The sequence below is a fragment of the Caloenas nicobarica genome, chromosome 29, assembly GCF_036013445.1.
Source record: "Caloenas nicobarica isolate bCalNic1 chromosome 29, bCalNic1.hap1, whole genome shotgun sequence".
In the NCBI taxonomy this organism is placed as follows: Eukaryota; Metazoa; Chordata; class Aves; order Columbiformes; family Columbidae; genus Caloenas; species Caloenas nicobarica.
In genome coordinates, this window is record NC_088273.1 from 710,974 (window position 1) to 732,312 (window position 21,339).

General features: G+C 65.3%; 1 protein-coding gene across 1 annotated transcript; it reads right to left on the reverse strand.

Moving 5' to 3' along the window:
- Positions 1-413: 413 nt before the first annotated feature.
- On the reverse strand, positions 414-19,746 carry LOC135999644 (IQ motif and SEC7 domain-containing protein 2-like). The gene is given in 16 exon segments (XM_065653204.1): positions 414-670; positions 2,914-2,947; positions 2,949-3,048; positions 3,050-3,071; positions 4,215-4,375; positions 5,054-5,060; positions 7,713-7,812; positions 7,925-8,050; positions 9,164-9,303; positions 9,394-9,560; positions 11,210-11,332; positions 11,414-11,575; positions 13,259-14,154; positions 14,926-15,420; positions 17,110-17,386; positions 19,676-19,746. Coding segments are annotated over 16 exon segments (3,132 nt in total). The 5' UTR covers positions 19,741-19,746.
- Between the last annotated feature and the right edge of the window lie 1,593 nt (positions 19,747-21,339).

Sequence of the window (21,339 nt, forward strand, 5' to 3'; positions counted from 1 at the left end):
AGTCAGCCCCGCCACTCCCCGGCCAGGCTCCACCCCCTGGAATCAGCCCCTCCCCTTGGCCCCAGGCTCTCTCTCATTGGTGGATAAGGCCAGCCACTCAGGGCTGGGCCACGCCCCTAGCCCCGATCACATGACACTAGTGACCCAGCCCCGCCTCCCCGCTCTGGCTTCTCCCCATTGGCTGGGCACACAAGCCCCACCCCCTCGCGCAAGCCCCTCCCCATTGCCAAATAAGGGTTAGCCAGAGGAAAAGCCCCGCCCCTCCGGATCAAACCACGCCCCCCCCCGGGGGAAGCCCGCCCCTCTCACAGGCCCCACCCCTTTTCCCAGGAGCATGGGGGTGAATGGGCGGGGGGGCGGGGCTTTGGGGGGCGGGGCTTGGGGGGGGCAGGCTGCTTTGGGGGGCGGGGCTTTCAGGGGTGGGGCGGGGCTTTGGAGGGGCGGGGCTTTAGGGGGTTGGGGCGGGGCTTTGAGGGGCGGGGCTTGGAGGGGGGCTTTCGGGGGCAGAGCTTTTGGGGGCGGAACTTTTTGGGGGCGGGGCTTTTGGGGGCGGAACTTTTTGGGGGCGGGGCTTTCGGGGGCGGGGCTTTCGGGGGCGGGGCTTGGGGGGGGCGGGGCTTGCTCACGGTGCTGTCCAGGGACCCCACGCTGTTGCGCCGGCCCCGCTTACCTGGGGGGGGGACGGACAGACAGGACGGTTGGGGGGGATGACATGGGGGGGGGGGGGGGTGACCCCCAGGTGACCCCAAATGTTCCCCCGGGGACACTCAGTGCCCCCATCAAGGACCCCAAATCCCACCCCAGGGACCCCAAAACCCCCCCAGGGCATCCTAAGCCCCCCCAGGGACCCCAATGTCCCCCCCAGGACCCCCCAATCCCCTCTCTAGGGCACCCTGAGACCCCCAGGGACCCCCAAAATCCCCCCAGGGACCCCAAAACCCCCCCAAAAGACCCCAACCCCCCCCCAAAGACCCCAAAACCCCCCCCAAAGACCCCAAAAGTCCCCCCCAAAGACACCACCCTCCCCCCAGGGACCCCCAAACCCCCCCAGGGACCCCAAAATCCCCCCCAGGGACCCCAAATCCCCCCCCAGGGACCCCAAAACCCCCAAAAGACCCCCCCCCCCCCCAGGGACCCCCAAATTCCCCCCCAGGGACCCCAAAAACCCCCCCCAAAAGACCCCATCCCCCCCAGGGACCCCAAAATCCCCCCCAGGGACCCCCAAAACCCCCCCAGGGACCCCAAAACCCCCCCAAAGACCCCAAAACCCCCCGCAAGGATTCCAAAAGTCCCCCCCAAAGACACCACCCTCCCCCCAGGGACCCCCAAACCCCCCCAGGGACCTCAAAACCCCCCCAAAAGACCCCATCCCCCCCCAGGGACCCCCAAATCCCCCCAGGGACCCCAAAATCCCCCCCAGGGACCCCAAATCCCCCCCCAGGGACCCCAAAACCCCCCAAAAGACCCCACCCCCCCCCCAGGGACCCCAAAACCCCCCCAAAGACCCCCCCCCCCCCAGGGACCCCCAAATCCCCCCAGGGACCCCAAAAACCCCCCCAAAAGACCCCATCCCCCCCCAGGGACCCCAAAATCCCCCCCAGGGACCCCAAAACCCCCCCAAAAGACCCATCCCCCCCCAGGGACCCCAAATCCCCCCCAAAGACCCCAAACCCCCCCCAAAGACCCCAAAAGTCCCCCCCAAAGACACCACCCTCCCCCCAGGGACCCCCAAACCCCCCTCAGGGACCTCAAAACCCCCCCCAGGGACCCCCAAATCCCCCCCCAAATGACCCCACCACCCCCCCCCCCAGGGACCCCAAAACCCCCCCAAAATACCCCAAAAGTCCCCCCCAAAGACACCACCCTCCCCCCAGGGACCCCCAAACCCCCCCCAGGGACCTCAAAACCCCCCCAAAAGACCCCATCCCCCCCCAGGGACCCCCAAACCCCCCCCAGGACCCCAAAATCCCCCCCAGGGACCCCAAATCCCCCCCCAGGGACCCCAAAACCCCCCAAAGACCCCCCCCCCCCCCAGGGACCCCCAAATCCCCCCCAGGGACCCCAAAAACCCCCCAAAAGACCCCATCCCCCCCCAGGGACCCCAAAATCCCCCCCAGGGACCCCAAAACCCCCCCAAAAGACCCCAACCCCCCCCCAAAGACCCCAAACCCCCCCAAAGACCCCAAAAGTCCCCCCCAAAGACACCACCCTCCCCCCAGGGACCCCCAAACCCCCCCCAGGGACCCCAAGTCCCCCCCAAAGACACCATCCCCCCCCAGGTCCCCCAACCCCTCCCCAGGGACCCCAAAATCCCCCCCAGGGACCCCCAATTCCCCCCCAGGGACCCCAAAACCCCCCCAAAAGACCCCAAAAGTCCCCCCCAAAGACCCCACCCCCCCCCCAGGGACCCCAAAACCCCCCAAAGACACCACCCTCCCCCCCAGGGACCCCAAATCCCCCACAGGGACCCCAAAAGTCCCCCCAAAGACACCACCCCCCCCCAGGGACCTCCAAATCCTCCCCAAAGACCCCAAAACCCCCCCCAAAGACACCACCCTCCCCCCAGGGACCCCCAAATCCTTCCCAAAGACCCCAACCCCCCCCCCCAGGGACCCCAAAACCCCCCCAAAAGACCCCAACCCCCCCCCCCAGGGACCCCAAAACCCCCCCAAAAGACCCCCCCCCCCCCCCCCCAGGGACCCCAAACCCCCCCCCAAAGACCCCAAAAGTCCCCCCCAAAGACACCACCCTCCCCCAGGACCCCCAAACCCCCCCCAGGGACCCCAAAACCCCCCCAAAAGACCCCAAACCCCCCCCCAAAGACCCCAAAACCCCCCCAAAGACACCACCCTCCTCCCAGGGACCCCCAAAACCCCCCCCCCAAAAGGGCCCGGGCCCCCCCGGCCCGCTCACCCCCGTCGGACAGGTCGCGCAGGGAGCTGCTCAGGCGCTCCTCTTGAGCCCCCCTCGCCCGGCAGCGCCTCCTCCAGGCTGCTGCGGCTCGGGGGGGGCCGGGGGGGCCCGCGCCGCCCCCCCGGCTCACCGACACCCCTTCTGCTTCTCCAGCTCCGCTGCGCGGGGGGGACGCACACGGGGCTCCCAGTTACACCAGTACACCGTCCCGGTGCTCCCAGTGCCCCCCCGAACATCCCAGTGATCGCAGGGCCCCCCCAACCATCCCAGTGCCCCCCCAGCCATCCCAGTGATCCCAGTGCCCCCCAGCCATCCCACTGCTCCAGTGCCCCCCAGCCATCCCAGTGATCCCAGTGCCCCCTGACCATCCCAGTGCTCCCAGTTCCCTCCCAGTTCCCTCCCAGTGCTCCCAGTTCCCTCCCAGTGCTCCCAGTTCCTCCCAGTGCTCTCGGTTCTCTCCAGTTTCCCTCCCAGTGCCCCCAGTTCCTTTCTACTGCTCCCAGTTCCCTCCCAGTGTCCCCAGTTCCCTTCCTACTGCTCCCAGTTCCCTCCCAGTGCCCCCAGTTCCCTTCCTACTGCTCCCAGTTCCTCCCAGTGCCCCCAGTTCCTCCCAGTGCTCCCAGTTCCCCTCCCAGTGCTCCCAGTTCCCTTCCTAGTGCTCCCAGTTCCCTCCCCAGTGCTCCAGTTCCCTCCCAGTTCTCTCCCAGTTCCTTCCTACTGCTCCCAGTTCCCTCCAGTGCTCCCAGTTCCCTCCCAGTTCCCTCCCAGTTCCCTCCCAGTGCTCCCAGTTCCCCTCCCAGTGCTCCCAGTTCTCTCCCAGTTCTCTCCCAGTTCCCTTCCCATGCTCCCAGTTCTTCCCAGTTCCCTCCCAGTGCTCCCAGTTCCCTTCCTACTGCTCCCAGTTCCCTCCCAGTGTCCCCAGTTCCCTCCCAGTGCTCCCAGTTCCCTTCCTACTGCTCCCAGTTCCCTCCCAGTGCCCCCAGTTCCCTCCCAGTGCTCCCAGTTCCATTCCTACTGCTCCCAGTTCCCTCCCAGTGCTCCCAGTTCCCTCCCAGTTCCCTCCCAGTTCTCTCCCAGTGCTCCCCAGTTCTCTCCCAGTTCCCTCCAGTTCTCTCCCAGTTCCCTCCCAGTGCCCCCAGTTCCCTCCCAGTGCTCCCAGTTCCCCTCCCAGTGCTCCCAGTTCTCTCCCAGGTCCCTCCCAGTTCTCTCCCAGTTCCCTTCCTACTGCTCCCAGTTCCCCTCCCAGTGCTCCCAGTGCTCCCAGTTCCCTGCCAGTCCCGTCCCGGAGCGCCCCGTCTCACCCTCCAGGCGGTACTTCTCCATCTCCTGCACCTCGGCCACCGACTCGCGCAGGTCGCTGGCGAAGCGCAGCCGGTCCTGGGGGCTGGGGGCGTTGAACACGATCAGCACCTTCCGCTCCCCCCCCGGCGCCGCCGACAGCAGCTTGATCCCAACTGGTAATCTGGGGGGCAGAGGGCACGGGGGCACGGGGTCAGAGGGCACGGGGTCAGGGGTCACGGGGTCACGGGAGACATGGGTCAGAGGGCACGGGGGGCAGGGGTCAGAGGGGTCACAGGGGTCACAGAGGGCATGGGTCAGAGGTCATGGGGTCACAGGGTCACGGGATCAGAGGTCATGGGGTCACAGAGCGCATGGGGCCAGAGGTCATGGGGTCACAGAGGGCACGGGGGTCACAGAGGGCACGGGGTCATGTGATCAGAGGGCACGGGGTCACAGGGGGCATGAGGTCAGAGGTCACGGGGTCACAGAGGACACGGGGTCACGGGAGTCATGGGGTCAGAGGGCACGGGGGGCACGGGGTCGGAGGGCACGGGGTCAGAGGGCACGGGGTCACAGAGGGCAGAGGTCGCGGGGGTCACAGAGGGAATGGGGGCAGAGGTCATGGGGTCACAGAGGGCACGGGGGTCACAGAGGGCACGGGGTCAGAGGTCACGGGGTCATGGGATCAGAGGGCATGGGGTCACAGGGGGCATGAGGTCAGAGGTCACGGGGTCACAGAGGACACGGGGTCAGGGGTCACGGGAGTAATGGGGTCAGAGGGCACGGGGGCACGGGGGTCACGGGGTCAGAGGGGTCACGGGGGTCACAGAGGGAATGGGGTCAGAGGTCATGGGGTCACAGAGGGCCTGGGGGTCACAGGGGGCATGAGGTCAGAGGTCACGGGGTCACAGAGGACACGGGGGTCACAGAGGGCACGGGGTCATGTGATCAGAGGGCACGGGGTCACAGGGTCAGAGGGCACGGGGGTCACAGAGGGCACGGGGTCATGGGATCAGAGGGCACGGGGTCACAGAGGGCAGAGGTCACGGGGGTCACAGAGGGCATGGGGGCAGAGGGCACGGGGGGCAGGGGTCAGAGGGGTCACAGGGTCAGAGGGCACAGGGTCACAGAGGGCAGAGGTCGCGGGGGTCACAGAGGGAATGGGGGCAGAGGTCATGGGGTCACAGAGGGCACGGGGGTCACAGAGGGCACGGGGTCAGAGGTCACAGGGTCACGGGCTCAGAGGGCACGGGGTCACGGGGTCATGAGGTCAGAGGTCACGGGGTCACAGAGGACACGGGGTCAGGGGTCACGGGAGTCATGGGGTCAGAGGGCACGGAGGCACAGGGGTCATGGGGTCAGAGGGGTCACGGGGGTCACAGAGGGCATGGGGTCAGAGGGCACGGGGGTCACGGGGTCACAGGATCAGAGGGCACAGGGTCACAGGGGGCATGGGGTCAGAGGGCACGGGGGTCATGGGGTCATGGGATCAGAGGGCACGGGGTCACAGGGGGCATGAGGTCAGAGGTCATGGGGTCGCAGAGGGCACGGGGGTCACAGAGGTCACGGGGTCATGGGATCAGAGGGCACGGGGTCACAGGGGGCATGAGGTCAGAGGTCACGGGGTCACAGAGGACACGGGGTCAGGGGTCACGGGATTAATGGGGTCAGAGGGCACAGGGGCACGGGGGTCACGGGGTCAGAGGGGTCACGGGGGTCACAGAGGGAATGGGGTCACAGGGTCACGGGATCAGAGGTCATGGGGTCACAGAGGGCGTGGGGTCAGAGGGCACGGGGTCACAGGGTCACGGGGTCAGAGGTCATGGGGTCACAGAGGGCATGGGGTCAGAGGGCACGGGGGTCATGGGGTCAGAGGGGGCATGGGGGTCACAGAGGGCATGGGGTCGGAGGGCATGGGGTCATGAGGTCACAGGGGTCACGGGGTCACGAGGTCACAGACACCATAGGACACCTTATTGGGGACATTGTGGGACATCCTATAGAGACAACATGGGACATCTCTGGGGACATCATGGGACATCCTATGGGGACATCATGGGACGTTCTATGGGGACATCGTGGGACATCTATAGGGACATTGTGGGACGTTCTATGGGGACATCATGGGACATCTATAGGGACATTGTGGGACGTTCTTTGGGGACATCATGGGACATCTATAGGGACATTGTGGGACGTTCTATGGGGACATCATGGGACATCTATAGGGACATTGTGGGACGTTCTTTGGGGACATCGTGGGACATCCTATGGGGACACCATGGGACACCTATGGGGACACCATGGGACATTCTATGGGGACACCATGGGACATCTATGGGGAGACCATGGGACATCTATGGGGAGACCATGGGACATCCTATGGGGACACTGTGGGACGTTCTATGGGGATGCCGTGGGACATTCTATGGGGACATCGTGGGACATTCTATGGGGACACCATGGGACATCTATGGGGACACCATGGGACATCTATGGGGACATCGTGGGACATCCTATGGGGACATTGTGGGACGTTCTATGGGGACATCGTGAGACATCTATGGGGACACTGTGGGACGTTCTATGGGGACACCATGGGACATCTGTGGGGACATCATGGGACATCTATGGGGTCATCGTGGGACGTTCTATGGGGACATCGTGGGACATCTATGGGGATATCATGGGACATCTATGGGGACATTGTGGGACGTTCTATGGGGACACCGTGGGACACCTATGGGGACACCATGGGACATTCTATGGGGACACCATGGGACATCTATGGGGAGACCATGGGACATCCTATGGGGACGCTGTGGGACATCCTACGGGGACACCGTGGGACGTTCTATGGGGACATCATGGGACATCTATGGGGACATCGTGGGACGTTCTACGGGGACATCGTGGGACATCTATGGGGACATCGTGGGACGTTCTATGGGGACACCGTGGGACGTTCTACGGGGACATCGTGGGACGTTCTATGGGGACATCATGGGACATCCTATGGGGACACCGTGGGACGTTCTATGGGGACATCGTGGGACGTTCTATGGGGACATCATGGGACATCCTATGGGGATACCGTGGGACGTTCTATGGGGACACCATGGGACATCCTATGGGGACGCTGTGGACATCTATGGGGACACCATGGGACATCTATGGGGTCATCGTGGGACGTTCTATGGGGACACCGTGGGACGTTCTATGGGGAGACCATGGGACGTCCTATGGGGAACATCGAGGGATGGAGAACATCCCACGGGTGACACCACGGCACAACTTCTGGGGGACACCATGGGACGCTCTATGGGGACACCGCAGGACAACCTACAGGGGACACCACGGGCCATCCCCCCGGTGACATCCCGCGCTTGGACCCCCATGGGCTGAAGCCTCATCGGGTGGTGGAACCTCACGGGACGTTGGGTGCGCGGGAGCCCCCGGTGGGCGCCGTTGGGTGACAGCGGGTGACAGGGGGTGACAGGGGGTGACAAGCATCTCACAGGTGTTCTGGAAGAGCTGCATGTGCATCTCCACCAGCGGGAAGCTCTGCCGGAAGCTGTAGGTCACCAGGATCTTCTTCTTCTGGAAGATCTTCGTCACCTGCCGAGGCCACCGAGTCACCGGGGAACCCCTGGTTGACCCCCCCCCCCCTGCCCCGGCCACCCCCTGAGGGGACCCAGGCGTCCGGGAGGGACCCAGGCGTCCGGCTCACCACCAGCAGGTCGTTGAAGAGGAAGACCTCGCGTTGGTGGAGGCCCAAGCGTTGGGGGCGGTTGGGGTCGGGGACCTCGTAGAGTTGGCAGCAGCAAACCAGGCGCCGGTGGGGGAGGGACAAGACCTGGGCGGGGGGGACACGCCGCGAGGGGGTGGGGTCAGCGCTGGGCGGGGCCTCGTGGGGACACGCCCACCCGCTCTCCAGGCCCCGCCTTTGGTGGTGGCGGCGGCTTTGAGGTTGGGCTGGGGGTTGCCTACGATGTCCCGGTTGGATCACCTAGAACACCCCCATAGGTCACCTAGAACGGCCCCCATTGGTCACCGAGGGCTTCTCCCATTGGTCACCTTGAGCATCTCCCATTGGTCACCTAGAACATCCCTACAGGTCACCTAGAACATCCCCATAGGGTCACCTAGAACATCTCCATAAGGTCACCTAGAGCATCCTCCTCCATAGGCTCACCCAGAACATCCCCATTGGTCCCCTAGAAGGTCCCCATAGGTCACCTAGAACATCCCCATAGGGTCACCTAGAACATCCCCATAGGGTCACCTAGAGCATCCTCCTCCATAGGCTCATCTAGAACAACCCCACAGGTCCCCTAGAACATCCCCATAGGGTCACCTAGAACATCCCCATAGGGTCACCTAGAACATCCCCATAGGCTCTCCTAGAACATCCCCATAGGTCACCTAGAGCATCTCCACAGGGTCACCTAGAACATCCTCCTCCATAGGCTCATCTAGAACATCCCCATAGGTCCCCTAGAACATCCCCATAGGGTCCCCTAGAACATCCCCATAGGGTCACCTAGAGCATCCTCCTCCATAGGCTCGTCTAGAACATCCCCATAGGTCCCCTAGAACATCCCCATAGGGTCCCCTAGAACATCCCCATAGGTCACCTAGAGCATCCCCATAGGGTCCCCTAGAACAACCCCATAGGTCACCTAGAGCATCCCCATAGGGTCACCTAGAACATCCCCATAGGCTCACCTAGAACATCCCCATAGGTCACCTAGAGCATCCCCATAGGGTCACCTAGAACATCGCCATAGGGTCACCTAGAACATCCTCCTCCATAGGCTCATCTAGAACATCCCCATAGGTCCCCTAGAACATCCCCATAGGTCCCCTAGAACATCCCCATAGGCTCACCTAGAACATCCCCATAGGTCCCCTAGAACATCCCCATAGGGTCACCTAGAACCCGTCCCGCCCCCCTGGGTGAACCCACCGGCTTCTTGCCGACGATCATGCGCTCGACGGCCTGGACCTGGGAGACGTGGTCGTCGTTGGTGCGCAGCTCACGGCTCTGGATGCGTTGGTAGATGCCCACCAGCATGTCCCGCGGGATGTCCTCCCCGTTGTCCACCCCTGCGCGGCGACACCACCCCCTGGCTCTAGAACCCACCTCCCCCGAGCAGGAAGGAGGAAAGGGGGTGGGGACGAGACAGCCGCCCTCACCGCGGAGGTTCTTGATGAAGTCCTCCAGCTTCATCTTGCGCTCGGCCTTCACGCTGGGGCTGTACATGTCGGTGTTGAGGAGGATGATGGCGAAGGCCAGGATGAAGATGGTGTCCGGGTTGCGGAACTGGCGCAGCAGGGCCGCGTTACACACGCAGTAGCGCTGGCTGCGGGTGGGGGGACACAGAGCCCACGGTGACCCACGGCTGGCCTCACCCGGCCGGGGTGGTCTCTGTAATCCCCACGGGTCACCTCGCGTGTGAGGCCACCACCTTGAGTGTTCTCCTAGGCCGTAGGGTCACCTAGAACATCCCACGTGGGCCACCACCTCTAATGTCCCCCCTTGCTCTGTAGGGTCACCTAGAACATCCCGTGTGGGCCACCACCTCTAATGTCCCCCCTTGGTCTGTAGGGTCACCTAGAACATCCCACGTGGGCCACCACCTCTAATGTCCCCCCTTGGTCTGTAGGGTCACCTAGAACATCCCATGTGGGCCAGCACCTCTAATGTCCCCCCTTGGTCTGTAGGGTCACCTAGAACATCCCATGTGGGCCAGCACCTCTAGTGTCCCCCCTTGGTCTGTAGGGTCACCTAGAACATCCCACGTGGGCCACCACCTCTAATGTCCCCTGTTTGCTCTGTAGGGTCACCTAGAACATCCCACGTGGGCCACCACCTCTAATGTCCCCTGTTTGCTCTGTAGGGTCACCTAGAACATCCCATGTTGGCCACCACCTCTAATGTCCCCCCTTGGTCTGTAGGGTCACCTAGAACATCCCACGTGGGCCACCACCTCTAATGTCCCCCCTTGGTCTGTAGGGTCACTTAGAACATCCCGTGTGGGCCACCACCTCTAATGTCCCCGCCTTGGTCTGTAGGGTCACCTAGAACATCCCACGTGGGCCACCACCTCTAATGTCCCCGCCTTGGTCTGTAGGGTCACCTAGAACATCCCACGTGGACCACCACCTCTAATGTCCCCTGTTTGCTCTGTAGGGTCACCTAGAACATCCCACGTGGGCCACCACCTCTAATGTCCCCGCCTTGGTCTGTAGGGTCACCTAGAACATCCCGTGTGGGCCACCACCTCTAATGTCCCCTGTTTGGTCTGTAGGGTCACCTAGAACATCCCACGTGGGCCACCACCTCTAATGTCCCCGCCTTGGTCTGTAGGGTCACCTAGAGCGTCCCATGTGGGCCACCACCTCTAATGTCCCCCCTTGCTCTGTAGGGTCACCTAGAACATCCCACGTGGGCCACCACCTCTAATGTCCCCCCTTGGTCTGTAGGGTCACCTAGAACATCCCACGTGGGCCACCACCTCTAATGTCCCCTGTTTGCTCTGTAGGGTCACCTAGAACATCCCATGTGGGCCACCACCCCTAATGTCCCCCCTTGGTCTGTAGGGTCACCTAGAACATCCCATGTTGGCCACCACCTCTAATGTCCCCCCTTGGTCTGTAGGGTCACCTAGAACATCCCACGTGGGCCACCACCTCTAATGTCCCCTGTTTGCTCTGTAGGGTCACCTAGAACATCCCATGTGGGCCACCACCCCTAATGTCCCCCCTTGGTCTGTAGGGTCACCTAGAACATCCCATGTTGGCCACCACCTCTAATGTCCCCCCTTGGTCTGTAGGGTCACCTAGAACATCCCACGTGGGCCACCACCTCTAATGTCCCCTGTTTGCTCTGTAGGGTCACCTAGAACATCCCACATGGGCCACCACCTCTAATGTCCCCTGTTTGCTCTGTAGGGTCACCTAGAACCCCCGCGGTCACCGGGGACCACGGGGTCGCGTCCCCGTCCCTCACCTGAAGGCCTCGATCAAGCGCTCGACCTTCTGGGCCTCCCCTTGCACCCGGATGTGCGACTGGAACTTGCGCAAGGCCTCGTCCAGCTCCATCCCCGAAAAGTCCATCTCGTCCACCACGCAGCTGCGGAACATCTCCGGTGGCTTCGGTGCCACCGAGCGCCTCCCCGCCCCGCGCCGCCGCCGCCGCCGGCCCCCCCCTTACTCGAGGACGTCGCGGTTGAACTGCTTCTGGCGGTTGCCGAGGAACTCGCCGATCATCTGGCGGCTCAGGCCCTTCCTCTCCAGGATGAAATGGGCCACCCCCACCGGGGTGTCGGACAGGAAGCCCCTCTCGATCAGGTACTGGATCCCCTTCTCCGGTTTCCTGCGAAAAAAGGGGATTTTGGGTCATCCCCAACTGCCGCGGGGTTCGTCCTGACCTAGAACGGCACCTTCTCCTGGTTCCGGGGTGGTTTTGGTGGCTCCGGAACGTCACCTGGGGTTGGGTTGGAGGGGCAAAGAGGTGACAACTCCATAGGGTCACCTAGAACGTGGTTGTGTCTTGGCTACTGGGTCACCTAGAACGTCACCAGGGCCAGAGTTCTCGAGAACGTCGCCGGGTTCTTCTGCAGGACAACCTCAAACGTCACCCTGCGCTTGTCACAGGGCCACCAAGGCCACCCTGTCCTTGCCATAGGGTCACCTAGAACATCAATGTATCTTCACCACAGGGCCACCAAGACGGTCACCTCGTCCTTTCTATAGGGCCACCAAGAAGGTCACTCTGTCCTTTCTATAGGGCCACCAAGGCCACCTCGTCCTTTCTATAGGGCCACCAAGGCCACCCTGTCCTTGCCATAGGGACACCTAGAACGTCAATGTAGCTTCACCACAGGGCCACCAAGAAGGTCACCTTGTCCTTGCCGTGGGGCCACCAAGAAGGTCACCTTGTACCTCCTATAAGGCCACCAAGTCCCTTCTATAGGGCCACCAAGGCCACCCTGTCCTCGCCGTAGGGACATCTAGAACATCGACGTGTCTCCACCATCGGGCCACCACGAAAGCCACCCCGTCCTTGCCGTGGGGCCACCAAGAAGGTCACCTTGTAACTTCTATAGGGCCACCAAGAAGGTCACTCTGTCCTTTCTATAGGGCCACCAAGGCCACCTTGTCCTTTCTATAGGGTCACCAAGGCCACCTTCTCCTTGCCGTAGGGACACCTAGAACATCAATGTATCTTCACCACAGGGCCACCAAGGTCACCTTGTCCTTGCCATGGGGCCACCAAGAAGGCCACCTCGTCCCTTCCATAGGGCCACCAAGGCCACCCTGTCCTCACCGTAGGGTCACCTAGAACATCAACGTGTCTCCACCATCGGGCCACCACGAAAGCCACCCCATCCTTGCTGTGGGGCCACCAAGAAGGTCACCTTGTACCTCCTATAGGGCCACCAAGGCCACCTTGTCCCTTCCATAGGGCCACCAAGGCCACCCTGTCCTCGCCGTAGGGTCACCTAGAACATCGACGTGTCTCCACCATCGGGCCACCATGAAAGCCACCCCATCCTTGCTGTGGGGCCACCAAGAAGGTCACCTTGTACCTCCTATAGGGCCACCAAGGCCACCTCGTCCCTTCCATAGGGCCACCAAGGCCACCCTGTCTTTGCTGTAGGGTCACCTAGAACATCAAGGGCCACCAAGAAGGTCATCTTGTCCTTGCCATGGGGCCACCAAGAAGGTCACCTTGTACCTCCTATAGGGCCACCAAGGCCACCCTGTCCTTTCTATAGGGCCACCAAGGCCACCTCGTCCCTTCCATAGGGCCACCAAGGCCACCTTGTCCCTTCCATAGGGCCACCAAGGCCACCCTGTCCTCACCGTAGTGACATCTAGAACATCGACGTGTCTCCACCATCGGGCCACCACGAAAGCCACCCCGTCCTTACCCCGGGGCCACCAAAACCGCCCCGGTCTCCCCCTGTTGACCCCCGAGACCCCACCCCACGTCACGAACGGCCCCTCCCCGCCCCCCCAGGCCCCCCGATCCCCCCGTTTTTCTCAGGCTCACTTGTTGAAGAGGTTGAGGCCGATGCGGTACTGGCGCCGCTGCACCACGTCGTTGTTGAGCGCCGGCGAGTCCCAGCTCTGCCGCGCCTCCCGTTGGTATGAGGCCTTGCCGGGGGGGCCGGGGGGCTGCGGGGGGGCAGCGGGGGGCGGGGGGGGCGGCGGCGGGGGGCGGCGCAGGCTGTCGCGGGACGACGAGCCCGAGGAGCAGTTGAGGGTCTCGTTGGAGTTGGAGCTGCTCCCCAAGCTCTCGTTGTCCCCGTCCGACCCCTCCTCGGCGCCGCCGGCGGGGGGCGGAGGGACGTTGGGGGGCGCCGGGGGCGGGGGGGGGTCGGGGTGGTAACAGCGGTGGGGGGCGGCGCTTCGGGGTAACGTCCCCCCCGCCCCCCCGGCTTCGGGTTCGTAGGGACCCCCCCGGTTGAGGGACCCCCGGTCCGAGCGGTCGCTGAGATCGGCCGAGCTGTCGCTGGGGGGTTCGACCGTCAGTAACGGGGGGTGGCCCCCCCCGGGCCCCCCCACCCCGCGCCCCCGACACTCCAAGCAGGGGGGGCCGCGGCGGGCGGGGGGGGGCGGCTCCTCGGGTCCCCCCCAGCGTTCGGTGGGGGGGGGAGCGGGGGGGTTGGCAGCAGCCGGGGGGGGCGGGGGGGGCGGCGGCGGCGGCGGGGGGGCGGCGGCGGGGGTTTGGTTTTGGGGGGATTGGTCTCGGGGGGGCGGCTCGGGGCTGGGGGGGCGCTCGGGGGAGCGGGGGGAGCCGGGGAGCCCCTCGTCCATGTACAGGGTGACATCGCTGGCGGAGGTGGCGGCGCTGTCGCCCGCCGCGGGGGGGCCCGGGGGGGCACCGGGGGGGCCGCCGCGACCCCCCCCCAGCGCTTCGTCGATGGAGGCGGCCAAGGATTTCACCTGCGGGGACAGCGACGCTCGGAAACCCCCCCGGGACCCCCATGACCCTTCATGGCCCTGTGACCCCCATGGCCCTGTGACCTCCATGACCCCTATGACCCCATGACCCCTATGACCCCCATGACCCTTCATGGCCCCGTGACCCCCGTGACCCCCATGACCCCCCATGGCCCCCATGACCTCCCATGGCCCTGTGACCCCCATGACCCCTATGACCCCCATGACCCTTCATGGCCCTGTGACCTCCATGACCCCTATGACCCCATGACCCCCTATGGCCCTGTGACCCCCATGACCCCCCATGACCCCCCATGGCCCTGTGACCCCCATGACCCCTATGACCCCATGACCCCCCATGGCCCTGTGACCCCCATGAACCCTATGACCCCCCATGGCCCCCATGACCCTTCATGGCCCCATGACCCCCATGACCCCCCATGACCCTTCATGGCCCTGTGACCCCCATGACCCCTATGACCCCCATGACCTCCCATGGCCCTGTGACCCCCATGACCCCCCATGACCCCCATGACCTCCCATGGCCCTGTGACCCCCATGACCCCCCATGGCCCCTATGACCCCCATGACCCTTCATGGCCCCATGACCCCCCATGACCTCCCATGACCCCCATGACCCTTCATGGCCCCGTGACCCCCATGACCCCCCATGACCCCCATGACCCTTCATGGCCCCGTGACCCCCATGACCCCCATGACCCCCCGTGACCCCCGTGACCCCCCATGTCCCCCGCACCCCCCCCACCCCCCTACCTGCTGCGCAAACGCCTCCTCCAAATCTCCTCCCCCGGGCCCAAAATCCGCCGACGCCGAAAGCTGCCGGGGCGGGGGGGGCGTCGAGCTCCCCCCGACCCCCCCCCCACCCCCGCCCCCCACCCCCCCGTCCCCCCCGCCCCCGTCCAACCCCGCCCGGCACGACCCCCCGTATCTCGCCGCCCTCCGGTGGGGGGGTCCCCCCAACACCCCCTCGTCCAGCGAGGCGGGTTTGCCTTGGAAATAAGGGGGGGGCGGCGGGGGGGGCCCCGGCACGGGGGCGGGGGGGCCCCGGTCGTATTCCTCGAAGGAGAACTGGAGGCGCAGGCCGGGGAGGGCCAGGCGGCGCGCGCGCCCCCCCTCGCTGCGCGCCCCCTCGCTGCGCAGCCGCTGGAACTTCTGCGCCATGCGGTAGCGCCGGAACGCGGCCTGGATGGTGCGGGCGGCGCGGCGGCTGCGGAAGTACCCGCCGTACTTGCGCTCCAGCATCTCCACCTGCGGGGACACGGCGGGGACGGGGACATGGCGACGGGGACATGGGGACATGGGGACATGGGGATGTGGGGACAGGGATGGGGACATGGGGACGAGGATGGGGGCATGGGGATATGGGGATGGGGACATGGGGATGGGGACATGGGAATATGGGGACATGGGGATGGGCATGGGGACATGGGGATGGGCATGGGGACATGGGACAGGGATGGGGACATGGGGACAGGGATGGGGACATGGGGATATGGGGATATGGGGACATGGGGATGGGGACATGGGGATATGGGGATATGGGGATGGGGACATGGGACAGGGATGGGGACATGGGGACAGGGATGGGGACATGGGGATGAGGATGGGGACATGGGGATGGTTTGGGGACATGGGACAGGGATGGGGACATGGGGACGAGGATGGGGACATGGGGAGATCGGACAGGGATGGGGACATGGGGACGAGGATGGGGACATGGGGATGAGGATGGGGGCATGGGGACGAGGATGGCGACATGGGGACATCGGGATGCGGATGGGGACATAGGGTTATGGAGATGGGGATGGGGACATGGGGATGGGGACATGGGGACATCGGGACGGGGATGGGGACGTGGGGATATGGGGATGGGGACATGGGGATGGGGACATGGGGACATGGGGATGGGGACATGAGGATGGGTTGGGGATATGGGGATGGGGACACGGGGATGGGGACATAGGGACACGGGGATGGGGACATGGGGACATGGGGATGGGGACATGGGGATGGGTTGGGGATATGAGGATGGGGACACGGGGACAGGGATGGGGACATGGGGATGTGGGGACAGGGGGACATGGGGACATGGGGACACGGGGATGGGGACATGGGGATATGAGGATGGGGACATGGGGATAGGGACATGGGGATAGGGACATGGGTTGGGGATATGGAGATGGGGATGGAGATGGGGACACAGGGATGGAGATGAGGACATGGATGGGGACACGGGGATGGAGATGGGGACATGGATGGGGACACGGGGATGGAGATGGGGACATGGATGGGGACACGGGGATGGAGATGGGGACATGGGGATGGAGATGGAGACATGGATGGGGACATGGATGGGGACATGGGGATGGAGATGGGGACATGGGGATGGGGACATGGGGATGGAGATGGGGACATGGGGATGGAAATGGGGACATGGGGATGGAAATGGGGACATGGATGGGGACACGGGGATGGAGATGGGGACATGGGGATGGAGATGGGGACATGGATGGGGACATGGATGGGGACACGGGGATGGAGATGGGGACATGGATGGGGACACAGGGATGGAGATGGGGACATGGGGATGGAGATGGGGACATGGGGATGGAGATGGGGACATGGATGGGGACATGGGGATGGAGATGGGGACATGGGGATGGAGATGGGGACATGGATGGGGACATGGGGATGGAGATGGGGACACGGGGATGGAGATGGGGACATGGGGATGGAGATGGGGACATGGATGGGGACATGGATGGGGACACGGGGATGGAGATGGGGACACGGATGGGGACATGGGGACACAGATGGGGACACGGGGATGGAGATGGGGACACAGATGGGGACACGGGGATGGAGATGGGGCCATGGGGCAAGGGGGTGCCGGTGTGGGAGGGGGTTTGTCCTCGTCCCCACGTGTCCCCAAGTCACCTTCTTGTCCTGCAGGTCCGTGGAGAGCTCGTAGGTGTCGCTCAGAGCCTTCGGCCTCTTGCTCTCCTCCTCCTCCTCCTGCTTGCGCAGCGCCACGCTGGCCGGCTGGGGGGGCAGGCGCGGCCACGACACCCCCGGGGACGTCCCCACGTTGGGGACCCCCCCCGAGCTTTGGGGGGTGGGTTGGGGGACCCCCCGGTACGGGGGGGGGCGCCCCCCGCCGGGGCTGTCGGGGACGGGCCCCCCCGTCTCGCTGCCCGCAGCTTCTCCGTCGACGCTGTGGGGACACGGTTGGCACCTCCGTGTCATCGTTGGCGCCTCCGGGGTGGGGGGGACACGGTGACACGCTGAACCCCCCCACATTGCCCCAAACCCCCCCGCAATGGTCTCGAGGTTCCCAAATGGGCTGGAGGTCCCCAAATGGTGGCAAAGGCCACAGGTGATCCACACCCCCCCCCCCCCCCAAAATAGGGTGGTGGCACCTGAGTGGGGAACGTGGGGACATGGGGGCAGGGGGACACAGAGATGGGGACATGGGGACACGGGGACGTGGGGACATGGGGACAGGGGGACATGGGGACAGGGGGACATGGGGACAGGGGGACATGGGGACAGAGGGACACAGAGATGGGGACATGGGGACAGGGGGACACAGAGATGGGGACATGGGGACACGGGGACGTGGGGACATGGGGACAGGGGGACATGGGGACAGGGGGACATGGGGACAGAGGGACACAGAGATGGGGACATGGGGACAGGGGGACAGGGGGACATGGGGACATGGGGACAGGGGGACACAGAGATGGAGACATGGGGATAGGGGGACAGGGGGACACGGGGACATGGGGACAGGGGGACACAGAGATGGGGACATGGGGACACGGGGACACGGGGACGTGGGGACACGGGGACACGGGGACGTGGGGACACAGAGATGGGGACATGGGGGCAGGGGGACATGGGGACACAGAGATGGGGACATGGGGACACGGGGACACGGGGACGTGGGGACAGGGGGACAGGGGGACACAGAGATGGGGACATGGGGACAGGGGGACAGGGGGACACAGAGATGGGGACATGGGGACAGGGGGACACAGAGATGGGGACACGGGGACACGGGGACATGGGGACACGGGGACACAGAGATGGGGACATGGGGACACGAGGGACACAGAGATGGGGACACAGGGACATGGGGACACAGGGACATGGGGATATGGGGACAGGGGGACACAGGGACATGGGGACACGGGGACACAGATGGGGACACGGGGACATGGGGACAGGGGGACAGGGGGACAGGGGGACAGGGGGACATAGAGATGGGGACACAGGGACAGGGGGACACAGGGACACAGAGATGGGGACATGGGGATATGGGGACAGGGGGACACAGGGACATCGGGACACGGGGACACAGGGACAGAGAGATGGGGACACAGGGACATGGGGACACAAGGACAGGGGGACACGGGGACATGGGGACACAGGGACATGGTGACACAGGGACACAGGGACATGGGGACACAAGGACAGAGGGACACAGGGACACAGGGACATGGGGGCACAGAGAGATGGGACACACGGACATGGGGATACAGGGACATGGGGACACAGGGACACCCGGACATGGGGACACAGAGACACCCGGACATGGGGACACAGGCGTGGGGACATACAGACATGGGGACATACAGACATGGGGACACATGGGTCACGTGAGATGGGGACAAGTAACACGGGACACACAGACATGGGGACACACGGCCACGGCTCACGTGACACAGGGACACACGGACACAGCGCCCCCCCCACCCCCCATCAGCCCCAGGGGGGACCCAGGCGTCCGGGAAAGGGGACCCAGGCGTCCGGGTCCCCCCCCTCCCCCTCATGTGGGACCCAGGCGTCTGGGAAAGGGGACCCAGGCGTCCGGGTCCCCCCCCCTCCCCCTCATATGGGACCCAGGCATCCGGGTCCCCCCGCCTCCCCTCATAGGGGACCCAGGCGTCCGGGAAAGGGGACTCAGGCGTCCGGGTCCCCCCCTCCCCTCGTATGGGACCCAGGCATCCGGGTCCCCCCCCCTCCCCTCATACGGGACCCAGGCGTCCGGGTTCCCCCCCTCCCGTCATATGGGACCCAGGCGTCCGGGTCCCCCCCCCTCCCCCTCATATGGGACCCAGGCGTCCGGGTCCTCCCCCATAGGGGACCCAGGCATCCGGGAAAGGGGACCCAGGCGTCCGGGTCCCCCTCCCTCTCCCCTCATGGGGGACCCAGGCGTCCGGGAAAGGCGGGGGGGGGGGGGGGGGGGCGGGGAGCGGGTTCGTGCAGCCCCAAAATCCCGGGGGGGGTGGGAAGATGCACAAGGTGGGGGGGGGGAGATGATGATGATGATGATGATGATGATGATGATGGGGGGGGGGTGTAAAGGGGCGGGGGATGGGGATGGGGGGGGGGTTTTGATTTTTGGGGGGTGTAAAGGGGGGGGTGTAAAGGGCCGGGGGATGGGGATGGGGATGGGGGGGTGATGATTTTTTGGGGGGGGGGGGTCCCCAAAACTCACCCGTGCAGCAGGCGCTGCCGGAGCGGCCCCCGCCGCCGGTCCGTGGTGCAGTGCAGGCACCACATGGGGGGGGGGGGGGGGGGGACATACACCCCAAAATTGGGGGGGGGACACCCCAAAAACACCCAAACCCCGGGGTGGGGGGGAGGGGGGGGGACACGGAGCCGGCGGCTCCGCAGCGGCGCCCGGATGGAGCGGGGGGGGGGGGCGGGGGGGGGGGAGGAGCCGGAGGAGCGACCCCCCCCACACACTTTGTGTCCCCCCCCTTGTGTCCCCCCCACCCTGTTTAAGGCCCCCCCCCCTTCCCCGGACGCCTGGGTCCCCTTTATGGGGGGATGGGGGGGAGAGGTGGGGGGGGGGATGGATGGAGGGGGGGGCGCTTGGGTGAGATGGAAGGGGGGACGAGCGGCGCCCCCCCCCCCCAAAAAATAAAAGAAGGGGGGAGGGGGGGGAGCCCGGACGCCTGGGTCCCTTGCGGTGGGGGGGGGGGGTGTAGCAAAATTTGGGGGATGCCTGGGTTCCCTGGGGGAGGGGGGGGGGATGATTGTGAGGTGCCCCCCCCCCTTCAGTTTGGGGGGGGGGGGGGTGAACCCGGACGCCTGGGTCCCCCCCGGAGGGGGAGGGGGGTCCCCGATGGGGGTGGGTGGGCGGCGGGGGGGGAGGCGCAGTGCGCATGCGCGGAGCAAGGGGGCTCCCCAACCCCCCCCCCCCGGGCTGGCGGTTGCCATGGCGACGCGGCGGGCGGGGGCGGAGCCGGCGCGTTGCTAAGGGGCGGGGCCGGCGGGTTGCTAAGGGGCGGTGCCGGGCGCGTTGCTAAGGGGCGGTGCCGGGCGCGTTGCTAAGGGGCGGTGCCGGGCGCGTTGCTAAGGGGCGGGGCCGACGCGTTGCTAAGGGGCGGCTGTTCCCATGGCAACACCACGGCGTGGGATGGAGGGGGTGGGGGGTGTGCCCGGACGCCTGGGTTCCCCAAGGTGGGGGGGGGGGGGAAGGGGGAGGGGGGTGTCCCGGACGCCTGGGTCCCCGGCGCGAGCCCCGCCCCCTCCCCCCCCCCCCAAAATAGCGCGAGGAGGCGCCGGGATGGAGGCGTCGCCATGGCAACCGCCCCCCCCACCCCCCACCCCCCCCCAGCCCAACAGGCGGGAGAGGACCCAGGCGTCCGGGGCCCATATGGCGCCTATAGGACCCTGGGGAACCTATACGAGCTCTTCTAGGTCCATAGGGGCCCCTATAGGCCCCTGGGGGGTGCCCTATAGCCCCTATACAGCCCTGGGGCCCATATGGTCCATAGGGGCCTCTATAGGCCCCCCGGTATCTATAGGGGCTTCCATAGGTCCCCCAGGGATCTATGAGAGCCCCTATAGGTCCCTGCAGTCCATACAGACCCTATAGATCCCCCGGGATCCATACAGTTCCTATAGGTCAATGGGGATCCATACGGTTTCTATAGGCTCCTGAGGAGCTACGTGGAGCACCTATACATCCCCTGGGGCCACGGGACCCCTATAGATCCCACGGAAGCCCCGTGGGGCTCTGAGCAGCCCCTATAGCGCCCTATGGCCCCTATAGCACCATATGGCCCCTATAGCACTCTATGGCCCCTATAGTGCCCTATGGCCCCTATAGGATCATATGGGGCTCTGAGCAGCCCCTGTAGCACCATATGG